The sequence below is a fragment of the Pterocles gutturalis genome, unplaced genomic scaffold (genome assembly GCF_000699245.1).
Source record: "Pterocles gutturalis isolate BGI_N339 unplaced genomic scaffold, ASM69924v1 scaffold16071, whole genome shotgun sequence".
Classification (NCBI taxonomy): domain Eukaryota; kingdom Metazoa; phylum Chordata; class Aves; order Pterocliformes; family Pteroclidae; genus Pterocles; species Pterocles gutturalis.
Genome location: NW_010105803.1, coordinates 27,447 through 44,260, shown reverse-complemented (window position 1 = coordinate 44,260; position 16,814 = coordinate 27,447). Strand labels below are relative to the sequence as shown.

Below are 16,814 nucleotides of genomic sequence, written 5' to 3'. Positions count from 1 at the left end.
CCGCCGAGATCCTCAGCGGCAAGATAGTCTCCGCGTACGTACCCCGGGGCCGGCCGCCCTCCCGCCATGCGCCCGGGAAGGGGGTTCCTCAGGCGGGGAAAGTCCGCGGGGAGCCGCGGTCGGGAAGGACACCGGCGCGGTTGGGGGGGGCCCCAGGGGACCCAGTCCTGGTGGCCGGGAAAATGGGGCTGTGGTGGCCTTTCCTCTGGCTCTGCCGGGACGAAGCAGGTTTGAAGATACCCTAAAGCTTTTTCACTAAGTTGCATTCAAAGCTGACATCTTTCTGGCTGGAAACGGTGGGAGTTATGAAATGAAGGTGGTATTAAGGATCTTCAGAAGCACCTAAAGTGGCTGTCACGGCTGCTTTGCCCCCCAGAAATCCAGCCCCGATCTGTCGGCTTGGTTCTCGGGGGCAGCATCCAGCATCAGCCCTGCAGAGAGGCTTGTGATCGCTCAGCACCTGCGCTGAGCGGACCCCCGGGCAGGTGGGCAGTGGCCGGCTGACCTACAGGTGCTGTGCAGTTACCCTGTGCTCTTGGGATGCTTCACAAGCAGGAGTTGGGAAACTCTGCCTTGGGTATGGTCTCTGTGGTCATACTGTGCAGGCATTGGTCACTCCTTTTTAAAGAAAAATAAATTAATCCATGTACTGGGTAACATGAAATGAATGTTCACAAGTGTCCTGGCAAAGCTATTTGAAAGATTTGGCAGACCCTAAAAGAAAAGGCTTACTTCTTGTGCTTTGCAGCTTTTACTTAGCTGGCAAGCCCTGAGTATAGGTAAGCCTGTGTTGTGTCTTTTAGTTTGCTTATTTTTCCTGCTGCTACTGTATGTACACATACAGTAAGAAAGCTAAATAAATTTCACTAACCCTAGGAAGATGTGGTGTTTAGCAAAGGGTAATGCTTCCGTTGTATTCTGTACAAACAGGGTTTGGTTAGGTTGGTTCGTTGGGTACCTTCTCTCTATAACCAGTGAATTCGGACAGCAAGGGTAAATTTTAAATGGTTTAAAGTAATCTCAGGAAAGTTGTTAGACCTGATCTTCAGTATTGCTATGTACAACACATCTACATCTAATTGATAGTGGAGCATTTCTAAAAAGTAGGCCTAATGTGTCTCGAATCTGAATATCCATGGTGAAAGGCAGCTTGCATATTTTTTTTACCTGGCAATTTTTGGGCCAGTACCACTTGAGTATTGCAGTCTCTTGATCTTGTGTGCTTCATTACGCCTTATGCTTCTAGCAGTCTTGAAGCCAGCACGCTCTGCAGTGCCTGTGTGTGGTGCTGGTGGTACTTCAGTCATCTGGCTATTGCAGATTTCCTTTTTCTGGTATAGAAGGTACCCCTGAAGTATAGTAGGTCCTTTCAAGCGACACATTATTGCCATTTTAGAGTGACTAGAAATCCGGAAAGATGATGGCTTGTGTACAATGACTGTGTTTTAGAGGTATTCAGAGTGTTCACCTTAAACCTTCTAGCTTCCTTGGCAGTGTATATCGCATTACTTACTTTCTTTAAATTTATGGCTACAGTGGTGAAGTGTTTTATTTCTGTTTGTTTTCTGTGTTATAGTAGCAGCTGTTTTCAGAGGTTAAGACCTTCATTATGTGCAAATACCTGGGAAGAGGCATAAGCTTTTAACAGGCACATACTGGAAAAAGGATTGCTTAGTTTCCAGCACATCTCTAAGGTGTTTGGCTGAAGCCTGCCTTCCAAATGCATCAAATCTTGACCTGAAGACAACACAGAATGGAAAAATAATTGCAGCTGTACAGCTGTTCTCCTTCAGTTCCTTTATTTCTGCTATATTTATGTCCAATATAGCAAAACCATCGTGTGCTCCACGGGAATGGACCTTACATAGTTCTGCTTTTTCCTGGGGGAGTACTTGAAGGAGGCATGAGGAAGTGGGCTTTTTGCCCTGCAGATACCTGTCCCTTTCTTCCAGACCCTCTAGAGAAGTGCTGGTCCAGAGGATTCTCATCCAGAGTTCATCTGCAGGCCAAGAATCTTGCAGCAGCAGAATAAGTGATAAGCATGTAGTTTTTTTAGGAATTTTCAACTGAATTGCATGTTGTAAAAAGGAAATGTTTCTGACTTTATGACAACTACAAAACCTTTTCAGTCACCATCTTGTAGGGGGCGTTTTTTGTTACTTTATTCTTTAATCAAAAAAGTGTTTGTAAGTCAGTCAAATATTAACAAATGAGGTGAATCAATCAAGTAGTGTTCCAATTACATAATTCTGAGTTTGTGTGTGTTTTAAATCGAAACTCGTAAGTATTGTGAACTTTCTTCTGCCACAAAGCACCCCTTCCCCAAAGAGGTGAAAAAAATACCTAATTCAGAGTCATGCCAGTTATTTAAACAAAAAAATCAGGTAGATAGCAGCATTCTTATTTTTGTGAAACAAGTGAAGAGAATAAATACTTCGAGAGAGAGAGAGAGTGCTTCCTTGTCTCTATAAATAAGGAAAACTTGGTGAGGAGATAAAACTAGTTCACACCGAGAAAGTATTGGAAGACTCAGAAGAAGTACAAAGCAAAATAGACATTTTCAGCGGCTTTGAATATTATCTGTGAGGATAGTAAATGTGGTTATGTTGTGCATGGGAAGGAGAACGTACAGGGCAGCAGACATTGTGCGTGTAGGATTTTGGTGTTTAATGCTTCTCTCGCTAAGGCTGCTTCTTTCATTAGAAACAGTTACACCTGGACAGTCTTTGAAAGGTATTAAATGTTGGATGGGTCGTGCATCCCTCTGAGCTGGCTAGTTCTCTCAGGCTGGCTTTCCTCCACTTCTCTGAGGGGCTGTTTAGTAATTCAGCCTTAGATTTTGCTGCAAGTTAAATTTGCCTCATTGGCAAATGAGTTGCAAAAGATTAGTTAGTTACTGTGTAACAGAACGATAAACAAATGACTAATAAGAGGCAGAGAAACATTGCTTTAGGTGTGCAGAATATGGAGGGTTGGAGGGAATAAAAATACAGTATTCTCAACCTTGTATTTTATTACTACTATTCCCTTAAAATAAAAACAGTCTGTGTCTGAAATAGATACTCAGAGCAAAACATTGTAGTGGCTCTTCTTTACAGCTTATGCCCACTGCCGTGAGCGGTGTGTTCAGTCGTTACCATCTGAAGCAGCCCAGGTTTGGAAACCCCAGGCTTGGCCTGAGTTAGTTGATAGCACCAGGAATGAACCAGCACTCCTGGTCTGGATTAGTGGCCGATGAGTTGTGATGACAGGGAAGACTTAACGCCCCTCCCAGCCCCTACGAATGGGCCAGGTACTGCTTTGAGTTTAAAGTGCTGTTGAAGTACTGGATATAGCAATGATCAGGCTCAGCTTGTAACTGGAGGTAACTGCAGTAGAGACACGGGGTTTTTTCAGCTTTTTCAGACTAGGTCTCAAAAGTTTTAGGAGTTCCTATTGAAACTCCATCTAAATCGAGTCTGAACTGAAAAAATTCCCCAATCTATGAGATCTCCTTTACCAGATCCTACCAGAATGTTTCAGGCATGCACTGAAGGGTACCACACTGCGGATGTGTGGCACCCTTCAGTGCATGTGAACTATGTGATCCATGACTTCTCAGTGCCACCGAGCAGCCCCAACTATGAACAAGAACCCCTTGTGTGAGGTGCTCTGCAGACACAGAATTTAAAAAATGGGACCCTTCTCTAAAGAGGTTATAAGCTAGGAGAAAACATTGTCTGGTGGACAACAGGGCCACAGTGCTGTGATCTGTGCACATCAGCACCAGGTTACACGGAAATGGGGAGTCCTAAGGGAAGGAGGGTGTAGGGGATTGCCATGTCTCCATTGTGGAAAGAAGAAAGTTTTGATGTCACTATTTGTGAAGACAGACCATTGGAGATATGGCCTAGAGTATTGTCTGGAGTGCTTCAGCCCCACAAAGGTGGATTGAGTTCATATCTATTTCTCTTACATTTTCCTCTGATTGAACCACTTGATGGTTGGGTGTTGTATGTAGTATCTGTTTTGGGATGCAGACGTGATTGGTGTGATTGATGTTGCAGAATGGGAAGCTGGTCATGACAGTTCATGGTGTTGTAACTCATGTTTGGGGCAAACTCTTCTGTCTAAATTTTAAAGACTCAGCTTAATGTGAAACCTTAACTCTGTTGTTCTGTTGGCAGCCACCCACATTTGAGAAGTTCCTCAAATGCTGCCTATCCCATCCCGTACAGATGATTGCTTCTTCAGCTCAGCCATTTTGTAGCTCTCCTTGGATTAACGTTCTGGACATGATGAAAAAGCATCTAAAAAAGTAAAAGCATCTTCCATTTTATCTGACCTGAAAAGTACTTGTGCAAGTATTTGAGCTGACACAACCAAAGAGTGATAAATACCTTGGGAATGTGGAACTGGTAGAAAGCAGCAGGCAGTTCTAGGAGATAAGGACAGTGTGCCAGGATCAAGCAGTGGTGGAGCATGAGACAAGAGGGCAGGAGACTTGTGAACTGCTTCCAGCTCTGTTGTCTAAATGGTGTCTTTTCTCAAGAGGAGCCACCTGTTGAGTTACCAGCAGTGTTCAGATAGACCTTCCCAAGGCATTTCCCATCCCAGTGCCACTCCATTGGGACAGCCAACCTGTGACTTCCTCCAGGAGAGACTCCTCTCCGTCTCTTCTTTGGGGTACCAGTAGGATGTTTTGGGGTGTGCTTGCTTGCAGCCTTTTCAGTGTTTGAAGATGATGCAGATGTCCTGCTAGCTAGGACATGGTGCCACGGTGGTTTGGAGAAGGGGAAGCTTTTCTCTCCACGCTGCAGTTTGATTTCCATGGGGTGAAGAGAAAGTGAGCAGTGGCAGTGCTGCAGGCTGTGAGGAGGCATGGCTGTAGGCTCTGACCAAGGTGGTGCAGGACCTGGGAAGGACCATCAGCCTCATACAGCCATTCTTGGAGGGCTGCAGCAAAAGCATTTCTGATGCATGTTTCTGAAACCTTTGGGGAATCTGTGATCCAGGCAGTAAGGCCAAACCCTCCTCTTTGGGGGCAGGCCTCTTCCAGAGCATCGTTGTCTCTGAGAGGTGCTTGCCAGGTCGTATGTTTGACAGTATTCACATAGACCCTGGACCTTGTTACTCACAGAATGGACAGAAACACAGCTTGGTGTCATCTTCAGTATGGTGGTGTGTATGCTTGCCCCCCGAGCCATTGCATGTATGTAATCCCATAGGTGTGGTGGTGAGGTCTGCCTAAGAAGGCACTGACACAGCAGCTTACATCAGAGCTGGGGGAGTGTGCTTTGTCCTTTGCTGTTCTGGGAAATTCACTTAATGAATTCCAATTCAGCTCTCGGTTGCAGTCTAGAGGAAGAAAGGCTAACAAGTTCTTTAATCTTTGGAGCTGACTTTTGCACCGTATGCTTAGAGCCACGTGCTGTCCTTAACCTGTGTGGACCCTGGACCCTGGACCTTTGTTTGTGGAAGGGCACATGGGCACAGAAGGGGTTTTAGCATCAGAGGGAAGGCTTTTAGAGAAACAGGCACATACAATTGCAAATTTGAAGACTTAAAAGTGTTTTCATACAGCTAGTAAAAAAAGTTGTTGATTTGTCAATATGAGTTTTTCCCTTTGTGAAGACCTGAAGTCCACAATAGAATTTTGCAAACTATATCAGTAAATACCTGCTGGCTTGCAAAGATTATTTTGTAAAGTATTTCTAATTCTGCAGATTTAAAGCAAGGAGTTTAGTTTATTTTCCTTAATTTTCTCGCAAACATTTGCACCTGTGGCTCTTGTGGTAACTAGAGAGCAGTGGTACTTAACACTAGGTGGCTGTCTAACAAGTGATTTCTTGATTCAAGGCTCCCAAAGCAAATCAGCACTGGCAGCGCTACTTTGTGTGTTTGTGTGTTACCTTTCTTCTGTAGCTGAAGGGCAAGTGAGCTAGTGCCTAATTACAGGAAACGACAGCCATGTAGTATGTGAATAGTCCCGGCTGCTGGGGGTAAAAGCACAGCACAGCCCTGCTTGACAGAGGGAAACCAGACCCTTGGGTGGGCTTGTTTCTCACCCACTGAGAAGACTGGATTAGAAGTAAAACCCAGACCTGACTCTTTCCAGTCGACTGTCCCTTACGAGGGCTTTACTGTGTCATAAATTATGATACTTTTCATGTTTGTTTGCGTTTCTTTTTCTTTGCAGGCCACAAACCAGCGCTGTTCTTTCCTCACTGGAAGACTGGATGCTGTTCTTGGAAATAGCTCCCCCAAAGAGCTGGCCCACAGCTCACAGGCCATGCCCAGTGGGTTTCTGATGCTCCTCGAGATCGTTGCACTGTTGTTATGGGCTGCTCCTGAGCTTAGGCCCTGGCGTGTCTGCAGCTGTAGATATGGTGCCTTCTCTAAGTGCTTACAGCTGGAGCATAAGGAGAGGCAGTTGGTGATTTTGCTACCCAGCAGATGAACTTCTGTCACAGGCAGAATTGCTAGGGCAAGGCTTGCTATGAGACTGTTTTCTGAACTCATCAGCCAGTCTTAGTGTCAAGACTTTTACTGAGGTGATAGCTAAAGGAAGCCTAGCAACAACTATTTCTTAAGTAAGGTTGAAAACAACCTCTTCTACTTATTAAGAGACTTTGAACAGCTTGGCCAGACACAAACACCTAAAAATACTCTGAACCACTCCTCAGGTGCAGCAGAGCTCTGACTGCATGATTTGGGATGCAGCAGGAGAGATGCATGATTTGGGATGCAGCAGGAGGCTGTGATTCCCCTGAGATGGGACTTCAGAACAGCCTCAGGGCTGCTTCTGGCTGGGCCAGCTGCAACTGTCCCCTGCGATCAGTGCTGCTGGGTTGTAGCAGAGCTGTGTGCTGCTCTCATTTCCCTTTCTTCTTGCTTATGGCATTTCTGATTGGAGCTCATAGTGGCAGGGTAGAGTTGGCTTCACTGGCTATCTGTTGTCTTGGTATTTCCCTATATGGCAGGAATCACAGCCTTCCAGCTGGCACCAGCTACTTACTCTGTCCCTGTACCCTTGCTGTTTGCATTTTTTAATAAACTGGCAGCAACAGCACCTCCTCCAGTCTGGGAAGTCTGGTTCCACTTGTGACGTGATCAGACCTTGTGATGCTGATTTGAAGGTAGATGAGCACAAGGAGATCATCTGTGATTTAAAGGGTAGGGTGTTTGGAGCAGGGTAGATTTGCTAAGAATGATGGTAGCACCTTCTCATCTCTGAGAATAGTGGGTGGGACACGGGCTGGAGATCACGTGGAGGAGGACAGACCTGTTGAGCCTCTAGTGTCCTGTGAGGTTTTCTTACCTGGCTTTTGCTTCTGAGTGAGTGTCTCCTACATTTCCAGTGAATGCCGCAGCCTCCTTCCAGTGCCATGAGCCCATGAGATGGGCACGACCGGTCAGTTCTCTCTGAATCCCAGTTGCCTTTGGTGAGGAGACAGAGCAGTGATGCTGGGTCTGAGTCAAAGCTTTTGGCAGAACTTCAGATTTGAAAGAGCACATTGGGCCTGGCACCAGGACCTCTTCCCCACCATCCTCCCTAATGAGGGATCTGGCACATGGGCCCAGACAGTGGTTGAGAAATCAGAGAGGAGTGCAAGGCTGGGGAGGGTGGTGATAGTGGCTTTTGAGCTGTCTGTGGCTAATTTATCAGTGATGAGTACTCATTATCTCTAAAACATTGCATAGTAAACTGGGTATGAGTTGACATCTGAACTAGATTAACTAATCAGTGAACCTCATGTTTCCATTTCAAAGTTGTGCTTTAATAATTGTATTCTTAAACTTGTCTTCACTGAAGAGTTGACCTGAGCTGTGTACCAGGGTTTAGCTAATTTTCCTCACTGCTTCACCTTTGTCCACCTCTCATTCTCCTTCCTGCTCCCCTGGGGAAAAGCTTTGCCTTGTGTGGAAGCCCTCAGGCTGGAGGCGTTTTCTCACATGCATGTTGGCAAGCACAGAAGCAGACTGAAGGCAAGAAGGTGGGTGTAGGACTGCAGCCTACCCAGCCTGGGTTAGGCCAAGCAGGCAGGAAATAGAAACACATGGTATTGACCAGTTGTCTTTGGGTACTTACCTGTTTGTTTAGCTTTTTACAGTTTTACTGTTGTAGATTCATCAACTTTTACCAGCATTGACTGGTACCTGTGGAAGACAGGTAGATCTGGTACAGCTTATGTGGAAAGATGATTTGCTTTTGAGTAGGGAGTTTGAAATCCCAGGAATTTCCATATCAAATTTTGTACTTTTTTTTTGTTTCCCCTTGTATCTATGAGACAGAAGAGGAGGGTGAAGAAGCGCATTGTGGACTGTAAAAAACCAAGCAAACAAACAAAATTTTAAATAAGTTTGAATGAAACTTCCAAAGTGTCTTAGTGATTTATGGACGTTAATCTTATTTGGAGATTGCTGGGACTTGTGTACTCAAGGTATAAGTACATGTTTGCCCATCTGCCCATCTGTCATCTTTTCAACTCCTGACTTATCACTGTATGAGAATTCAGCCCCTTGATTAACTTCTGCATTGTTTGGTGGTTTTTTTTCCCTTTTCAGACAAGTGAGAGAGAGACTAAAGCAGCAAGTTGCTGAAATGAAAGAGAAATTTCCAGGCTTCAGACCAGGACTCGCAATTTTGCAGGTATTGTTTTCTTTAATGACAACTACAGAAAATCTGTGTTGCTTTGCAATGATAAGTGCACAGCTGATGAGCTTCATCAAAGCTGCTTTGCAATGGTAGCATTTCGTAACAGAAGAGCAGAGTTCCCTGTGGGATCGTAACATTTCTGTGATGTCTTTTTCCCAAGTACTGGGGTTAAGAAACATTTGGGGGTTTTTAGGTTGTTTTTTTTTCTTTCGTCAGATCTGCCATTGCAGTTCTCTGTTTGAACATGAGTGTTTGTGAAATGGCAAAAGTAGGTTTCTTGCCTATTAAGAAGAAGTAGTGCTTGTAGACACTCTTCCAAGTCTCTGCGTTAGTGTGAGCCCCAAAGCCTGTCAGCTTTCAGAGATGTGTTTGTACCAAAAATCTTTGAAATAGCGTGTTTATTAAGAGATTTGGTCTGCTGTTACATGAGAACATGGAGAGAGAAGGAGGTGGGGAATAGGGGAGATGCTCAACCAAAACCACTTTTGGCCAAGGATGGAACAAAATCCCATTGCTGAATTTGATGTCTGTCAGAAGCGTAAGTGCTAGAGCCTGCAGAGGAATGCTTCCGGAGGAAAAAAAGCTCTGGTCAGTAAAGGGTTTGGCCTGTGTTTGGCAGAATTAAGGTGATTTTTTTTTTTTTCCCTCTTGCAGCTATAAAAAATTGAAGCTCTTTGGGCTTAGATCAGAAAGTGACTGACAGTAGCAAGTGTCATGTAAGAGGAAGGAACTGTGTGGCCACAAAGGATTGGTGGACTGTAAGTGGCTGCTTAGAGAAGTGGCTTCTGTCCTTATTCAGTATTTTGGGCCCCTGAAGAGCTCTTGGTGCCTGCCTCTAGATTCCACTTCTAAGACCACTATAGTACACAAAGGCCATGCTCCTCTTCAATTCCAGGAACAAATTGGTTTGTGGTTTGTTTTTTATTCTAGTTTTCCATTAGCTTTAAGAAGATCATCTCTACAGAAGACTTATCTTCAGGTGTTTAGGAGGAAGGTCTTCTATTTAAAAATTAGTAAGGGATGCTTTGATGGAATTTCCTGAACTGCTGACCTTGTAAACTGTCTTCAGCAATTGCTGTCTTGTGGAGATACTGGATTTTTTTCTTGGTTGGCCTGTGTTCTCTTCAATCCTGGGTTGTCCGAGTCCTTCACAGCCTGTTGCTCTTTGACACTATTGTAGGCCACCAAACAATCTGGGCTTGGAGTTCATATCCTAATACTGATTATCTCAGATGTCTATTTTTCAGTTAAGTCAGGACAATTAGCTGTTTCTGATATGTAGCACCCAACACAATGTTTGCTCTTTTCTTGGGAGGTATTTGCTGTCCTCTGAGCTCAAAGAGCAAGTCAGTTAATATTTTGGTTTTTGTCCTATAGTCAGGAATGTCCTCTTCTGCACAGTATGTGTGGTCTGCTTCTGACATCTCCTGATGCCAACACTCTTCCTTCTTTTCTGCCCTGTATTTGACATACTGTTTCTTAAACTCAGCAGACTTTAAAGGGGAGACAGCCCCTTTGTCTCACTGTAGGGAAGAAGAACCAGTGTGTGCTGGGTGATCAGGTAATGCAGTCACCCCTACAGCTTGTCGTCTGTGTGACAACCAGGGATAGCTCCCAAATACCAGGGAATGGGCTTTCAAGAGTTTGCTTATCATCTTTTCCATATTTGCCCCTCATTTTCTTATGGTTACAAGGAGTATTACCTTTGACAAAACATACTGCATGATGCAAGTGGTCTTCTGAAATGCAGTTGTACTGTAATCACCCAGTACTGCCAAGAACCACAGGCACTTCTTGCTTTCTCTTTGTGCATGGCTTTGTTCTTGTTTTGTTGTTTTTTGTTTGGCATGTCAAGGTTCAAAACAGAAGTGGAAGAAATCTCTCCATCAAGGCATATGTATATGCATAAAATTACATTCCTGGGTATCAGAAGCCCAACTTTTCTGAAAACCTTAATCAGATAATTAAATGTTATCAGCACCTGCTGATCATGTTAATTAGCTAGAGAGTAGCTTTCTCAGGTGAGATGGCAGGCAGTATTTTCTACTTTGGACAGCACTGCATTTCTAAGATTTTTTTCAACAGTTGTAAATGGTGTTTCTGCAGGAGACCAGACAACTTTTCTTCAGCTGCCGCTTACCTGAAAGAACACTTTCCTGTTAGCTCCAGCCACTTACAGCCTCTATCAGTGTGTTTTACAGTTATTCAAGAATACCTCTGTCTCCTTGGTGTAGCTCAAAGGAAGCCAAGGAAGCTAAGGGTTAAGCCCATCTCAGCCTGTGACTGGGTCTCTGTTCTGCAGTGTGACTCAACTGTCTTTTCATCCTCAGGTTGGAAATCGGGATGATTCGAACCTCTACATTAACATGAAGCTGAAGGCTGCTGCTGAGGTAATGCTTAAACTCTTTAAGATTTCTTTTTACCCTCCTACAGTAGGTCAAATCTGAGTATGAAAAAAAAAGATGCGAATCAAATAGTTTTGTCTAAACTTTGCCTGTATTGGAGAAACCAGTGTTGGTCTGAATTCTTTGTTATAAGGAAGTAGTATAGGTGTGGAACCTGATGCTTGGCCAAGTGGAGTATTCTGGTAACAACAGCATGGTGCCGCTTTTTGTGTGAACATCTCCTAGATGACATGTGTCTGAAGTGCCGATTCTGTCTTTCCTGACTTGTGGCCATGTGCACATCTTCTCTGAATGTCTTGTACCTGCAGTTGCCTTGCTTCTGTCACTGAGCGGTACATTACATGCTACAGCAGGACTGGGAATGTAGATGAGTCCCTGTTTCCCTAGGTGATAGCTGGCATCTTCTCTGCTGGCATTTCAAGTCAGTATGCTGTTAAGCCAAGATGATGTTGTTCATGTCAAAAGGTGAATAGGGCAGTTAAGTATGGATCAATCTAAGTAGGCAAAGCGCTAATCTTTCTTCTCCTTCATTGATGGTGTTTCCTAATAATAGTACTGTAGCCACAGGAGATAGACCTGGAAATGTGACAGAATGTAGCTGTGACTGGGCTGGACTGAGAAAATAGCCAGATCAATCTCTGACGTCAATTCAGAAATCAGATAGTTTGTTGATATTCTCATTTGCAGATTGGGATCAGTGCCAATCACATAAAACTGCCAAACACAGCAACAGAAGCTGAGGTAAGGAATATAGCCAGTAATGCAAAAATAAAAAACTTTGGTTTTGAGCTTGAGAGATGAATTTACATTTGCTCTCTCATTTTATAAAAAAAGACTTCTTGCCCATAGATGTTAACTCATGAAACAGAACTGGAACCTGCTGAGGTTTTTTTTTAAATTATTTTTAAAAGAAAACTAAAACACTATAATGTAAAATTTTGTTACTTTAACAGGTATTTTTCTAAAAATAAAAAATATGAGTCATCTATACTGTTGGGTGGAAAAACTAAACATATGGTGTATATCTTTTAATACAGATAGGATTATGCTTTTTCCTTTGCATCAGTCATATTTCAGTTTATCAGCCATTAGGTTTTTTGTCTTTACTTGTTGTAGGTCCTCAAGTGCATTACTTCTTTGAATGGAGACCCTGCTGTTCATGGCTTCATAGTGCAGCTGCCACTTGACTCTGATAAACCCATCAACACAGAAAAAATAACCAATGCTGTTTCACCTGAGAAGGACGTAGATGGGTAAATGACAGCTACTCCAGAAAGAAACTTTTTTTTTTTTTTTTTTTTTTACTTTGAACTGTGATCATGAGGCTGGGAATCTTACTTGGCCTTATTCTTTCAAAATACAGCTTAAGTAGTATCAATGCCGGGAAACTGTCAAGAGGGGACCTTGGAGACTGCTTTATTCCCTGTACGCCAAAAGGATGCATGGAACTTATTAGGCAGACAGGTAAGGAGGTTTCCATCCATTATTCATGAGTGCAGAAGTCCTCGATAAGGGGAGCAATTATGCACATTGGAAGGCTGTGCTTCACATTGAAACATTTGTTGAGATGCTGCATTTTATCTCTGCCTTTTCAGATAGTGAAAAAAATTGTTTTAAAATGGTCCTTCCTTCCTCCCTCCCAACTCCAATTCCCTGTCACACACAACCCAGGAGAAAAAATAGTATCCTGAAGTACTAGATCCAGGCTTAAACTGACCAGAAGGCTCCAGATCTGTTTGAGTTAGTTTGTACTAGGATGCACGATGACCTATTTTTACGTTCTCCTAATTTTCTGTGATGCAGGCATCCAGGTTGCAGGAAAAAGAGCTGTAGTGGTTGGTCGCAGTAAGATTGTTGGTGCTCCCATGCATGACCTGCTGCTCTGGAATCACGCGACGGTAACCACTTGCCATTCAAAGACCTCGACACTGGCTGAGGAGGTAAGGACAGGCTGGATGCACGAGGATGTGGTTATCTGCTGCAAGCCATTGCTACTTGGTGTATTGCTCCTCTAAGTCATTAGGTGTGGGTTGTCTTTCATCTAAAACGGTTTCCCAGTCCTGTTCATTGCATGGTTGTGTAAATAGTTCCATTGGAATAGGATCCTGATTATTTTTGGGCCTTAATTAGAGGGCTTTAATTATAGATTTTTTTTTTTCTTCTTTGAGCAAGTGGTGAGAATTTAATCATCCCTTCCTAATCTCCATTTAGTGGCCTGCAAGACAGTGTATGGTTTTATTTTTTTTTCATGAAAGGCCAGGCGGTCCTTCCCTTTAATGGCTGGGAAATGCTAGACCAAATGTTTTCTCCAGTTTTTTTTTCCCAGTCTATTTTCCATGACTGGGAGTTGGTACTATTTTCCTCTTTAGCCGCGGGAGTGACAGAAATAGTGTGTTGCTGTGCTGCCACCTACTTGGATTTCGTAGAGCAATCAACACTGCCAGGCTCTGTAGGCAAGTATTAAAGCTGAAAAGGGAGTAGGTGTATTTTAACATAACTCGCAAAGATCAGGAGCACTGCAATGCTTCATGCCGTTAAGTTGCTGTTCAATAAGACTGTCATTAGGTTGATTAACAATTGAAGTGCTAATTCTTAATGAAATCTTAAAAATAGTTGATCTCCCTTGAAGATTAAAAGGAAAAAATTCCAGGAGATAGCAGCTTCCTAAGCAAAAATGAATGAAGCAGTGCAAGAAGTGACATGGAGCTTTAGTCAGAGTCTCTAGCACCAGCTTTGTGACCAGACCTGTCAAATTTACTGAGAACTGTCTGAAGAACATTAGTGCTGAATTACAATCAGCTTTCCCTGGAGTTGCATGTTACACAGCTCTGGACATAAAAACCACAAGATAGTGCTGCCGCAAGTGAAGTGCCGCTGAGAGTTCTGTGCAGGGGTTGTTCTTGGCTGCTGTCTGATGAGTGCTGGGTATATTTCTAGCACTGAAAAGAGCAGCTGAATATGCAGGGATATTTGAAGGGAGGAAGGTAAGAATATGCAGAAGGCTTTTAGATAAAATCAGAGTAGTCTGTATGATCCACTTGGAAATCACAGAGGAGTTCAAAGGAGGCTGTGAAGTGTTGACTAGCAACAGTTCTGTGAAGGAGTGTGAAAATAGGCCATAATTTCTGGCTGCGGGAATTTGTCCTTGCCAAGGCAAGTGCCCTTCCAGCCCTCTGATGGCAATGGTTGAGCACACAGTTTCACTGCAATTGAAGCTGATCCGAGTTGCTGCTGAAGCAGCTCTAAGTTTTTCCACTGCCGGTGTGATACATAGTTGTTTATTTGACTTTTTTTTGTAGGTTGGTAAAGCTGATATCCTGGTGGTTGCAGCTGGTAAAGCTGAAATGGTAAAAGGTGAATGGATCAAACCTGGTGCAATCGTAATTGACTGTGGAATTAACCATGTGCCAGGTGCGTGGGTAATGTAAAAAGAGTGGGGATGTGTTTATTTGTATGTAAGTGCAGTTGCTAAGTAAGGACATGGATACTGTTTCCTTGGTGTTTCTAGTCAATGCAGACTTCTTTGTCTTTTAAATCTGCCATAGGTAATGATAGCAACCTCTGAAGATGCCAGAATAAAAAAAGGTTGGTCTGAAGTACTGTCCTGAAGCAGATCAGTAGCAGTTTTGTTTCTGCCTTCAGTGAGGCTGGTGATTAGTAGAGGAAAAAGGAGGCCTAGGACGTATTACAACAGAATCTCCACATAATTTTGCCCCAACTACATAGTGAAGTCTTGCTGCTCTTGTCAAGTGTGCACGCGCAGCTTTGCTGTCATTACTTTGCAGTTAGATCTGATTAAGCTGTTCTGTTTGAAATACATAAATGGCAAACAGTCTCTTAAAGTAGCTGTGGATTTGTTGAATCACAACATTAACTTCTTAGGCTTGAATGGCTGTTGTCTTGAAACAAAGCGGCTTCTACAAGAGTATTGGTGACAGTGGCTGTGGCATAGAATAAAGTGCTTTAACACAATGGATTTTTAGGGTCGGGTTTCACTTAGCTACTCCTTCCTTATAAAGGAGGAACAGACAGTCTGGCAATTTCTGTTTTCATCTCGTTTTAAATCCAAATTACAGATGTTGAATGATATGGAAAATTAGTCACCCTCCAACTATCTGTGCTACACCCACAAAGCTTTTAAAAGGTAGTTTTCATAATTAATCAGTCATTTTGTTATTTAGTGGAAAGTAAAGAAATTTCTCTTCGTCAGCCTTGTTCCTCAAAGATGATATTGAGTTACATTTAAAAACATCAGTCCTCTGTGTAATTAAAATTAAGAAGTCATCTGCTGGTGCTGTTTGTTGCTTGATATGTTTGTGCCAAGCTACCCAGGCTTGGGCAATTTGCCAAAACCCGCAGGGTCACTGCTGATTTCCATGAAGCAGAATGGCTTGGAGTCTCCCCAACTAACATGTTGCAAATAAAATTACCATTGTGTTTCTGACATACGATGGTACAACCTTTTTTTCAGGCTTGATGTGAACTGCATCTCTGAGGACACATCCCTGTTTCTTTGCAATTAGTCTGCCTTGGGGAGTGCGCAGAGATCTGATCTTCTTGTACACGCAGCCTCATCAGTGTTGCATGGTGATACACTTAATGGCGTTGTGAGACTCAGTAATCGGGGCTTGATAGAGTACCGTGGAAACTGTCAGATTTCAAAATGATGAATGCCACAGACTTTTTTTTTTTTTCTGTAGTTTTCTGAAGCTGCTGAGATTTTCTGCCTCTTTCTTCCCTTCTGATAGGTTGCATACCTATCAGTTCATTCCATATGTATAGGCATGTCCTTCATTTCTTTGATCTCAAAGTCCTTGGATGCTCTCTCTCCTGGGTTCCAGCTGGCTAGAGAATTCACTGGACCAAAGAAGACCCAGGCGCTGGGAATGGTTGTGTGTCACTGACATGCTCTGTAACTTCTTTGTTGTTTTTTGGGGTTTTTTTAAGAGTGGGATGATGAATAATGAGAAGGTGAAATTATGGGGAGAGGCGGAAAGTGTTGTATGTGAGCTTTCCCTCAAAAGACTATTTTAGAGGTAATTGAATAGCTCCTAAATTGTGCTTAACAGTGCTTGGCGTGACGTACGGATGCAGAGGCAGGGACCGGGGGTTTGTTTGCCTTATGCTCATCACTGTGTCTGTGTAACAGATTAGGCTTTGTCTTTGGTGTGCCTAGTTCTTTGCTTGTTTTTGTCATTCTTGGGCTTGGAGTCTTCCTGGCCAGGGTGGCTGGTAAGCCTGCTTAGCATTCTTGGAAGAAAATATGATTATGTTATTTGCCTTTTGCAACCTTAATTAAACTCGTCTCTAGGCTGGAAGGCCAGATTGGTCTGCAGTTCAGGCAGCAAAGTGGACAGTGGCTGCAGGAACACTGTTTAACAGTGGGATGTTGTTCAAGCTTTGAACTTTAGGGAGAGGAAGTGTTGCTTAAAACACAAACACAGCAAAACATTGAAGCTGCTAATTGTCAGTGACAATGCAGCTAAAAATTGGTGTTGGCAGGGGCTGCTTTTGTTCCCTCTTTGGTTTTGCCGTAATCAGCTGTTTAGGAGTTTGGTTTCTCTTCCACTTCTGCCCCTCACCAAACATATGTTAAAGTTATTGATTGTTTTATCTTCAAACATACATTTAATATATGCAATATAATATTTCAAAGTTAAAACATTGAAATCTGTCTTCAGCTTTTTCACACTGCTTAAAAGTTCTATAGAGTTCTCATATCTGAAATGAGGATCTGCCACTCCAGGAGAATCTTAAATTTTCTTTTTTTG

General features: G+C 43.2%; 1 protein-coding gene across 1 annotated transcript in view; it reads left to right on the top strand.

Annotated features, from left to right (window-relative positions):
- The first annotated feature begins 6 nt into the window (after positions 1-6).
- The window catches only part of MTHFD1 (methylenetetrahydrofolate dehydrogenase (NADP+ dependent) 1, methenyltetrahydrofolate cyclohydrolase, formyltetrahydrofolate synthetase), a 40,545-nt gene continuing 23,737 nt past the window's right edge, over positions 7-16,814 (top strand). Inside the window, exons 1-8 of the mRNA XM_010087536.1 lie at positions 7-34; positions 8,548-8,632; positions 10,969-11,028; positions 11,731-11,784; positions 12,160-12,296; positions 12,407-12,507; positions 12,847-12,983; positions 14,343-14,454. Coding sequence (XP_010085838.1) covers positions 8,585-8,632; positions 10,969-11,028; positions 11,731-11,784; positions 12,160-12,296; positions 12,407-12,507; positions 12,847-12,983; positions 14,343-14,454 — 649 coding nt within the window. The 5' untranslated portion in view covers positions 7-34; positions 8,548-8,584. The remainder of the gene's footprint in view (positions 35-8,547; positions 8,633-10,968; positions 11,029-11,730; positions 11,785-12,159; positions 12,297-12,406; positions 12,508-12,846; positions 12,984-14,342; positions 14,455-16,814) is intronic.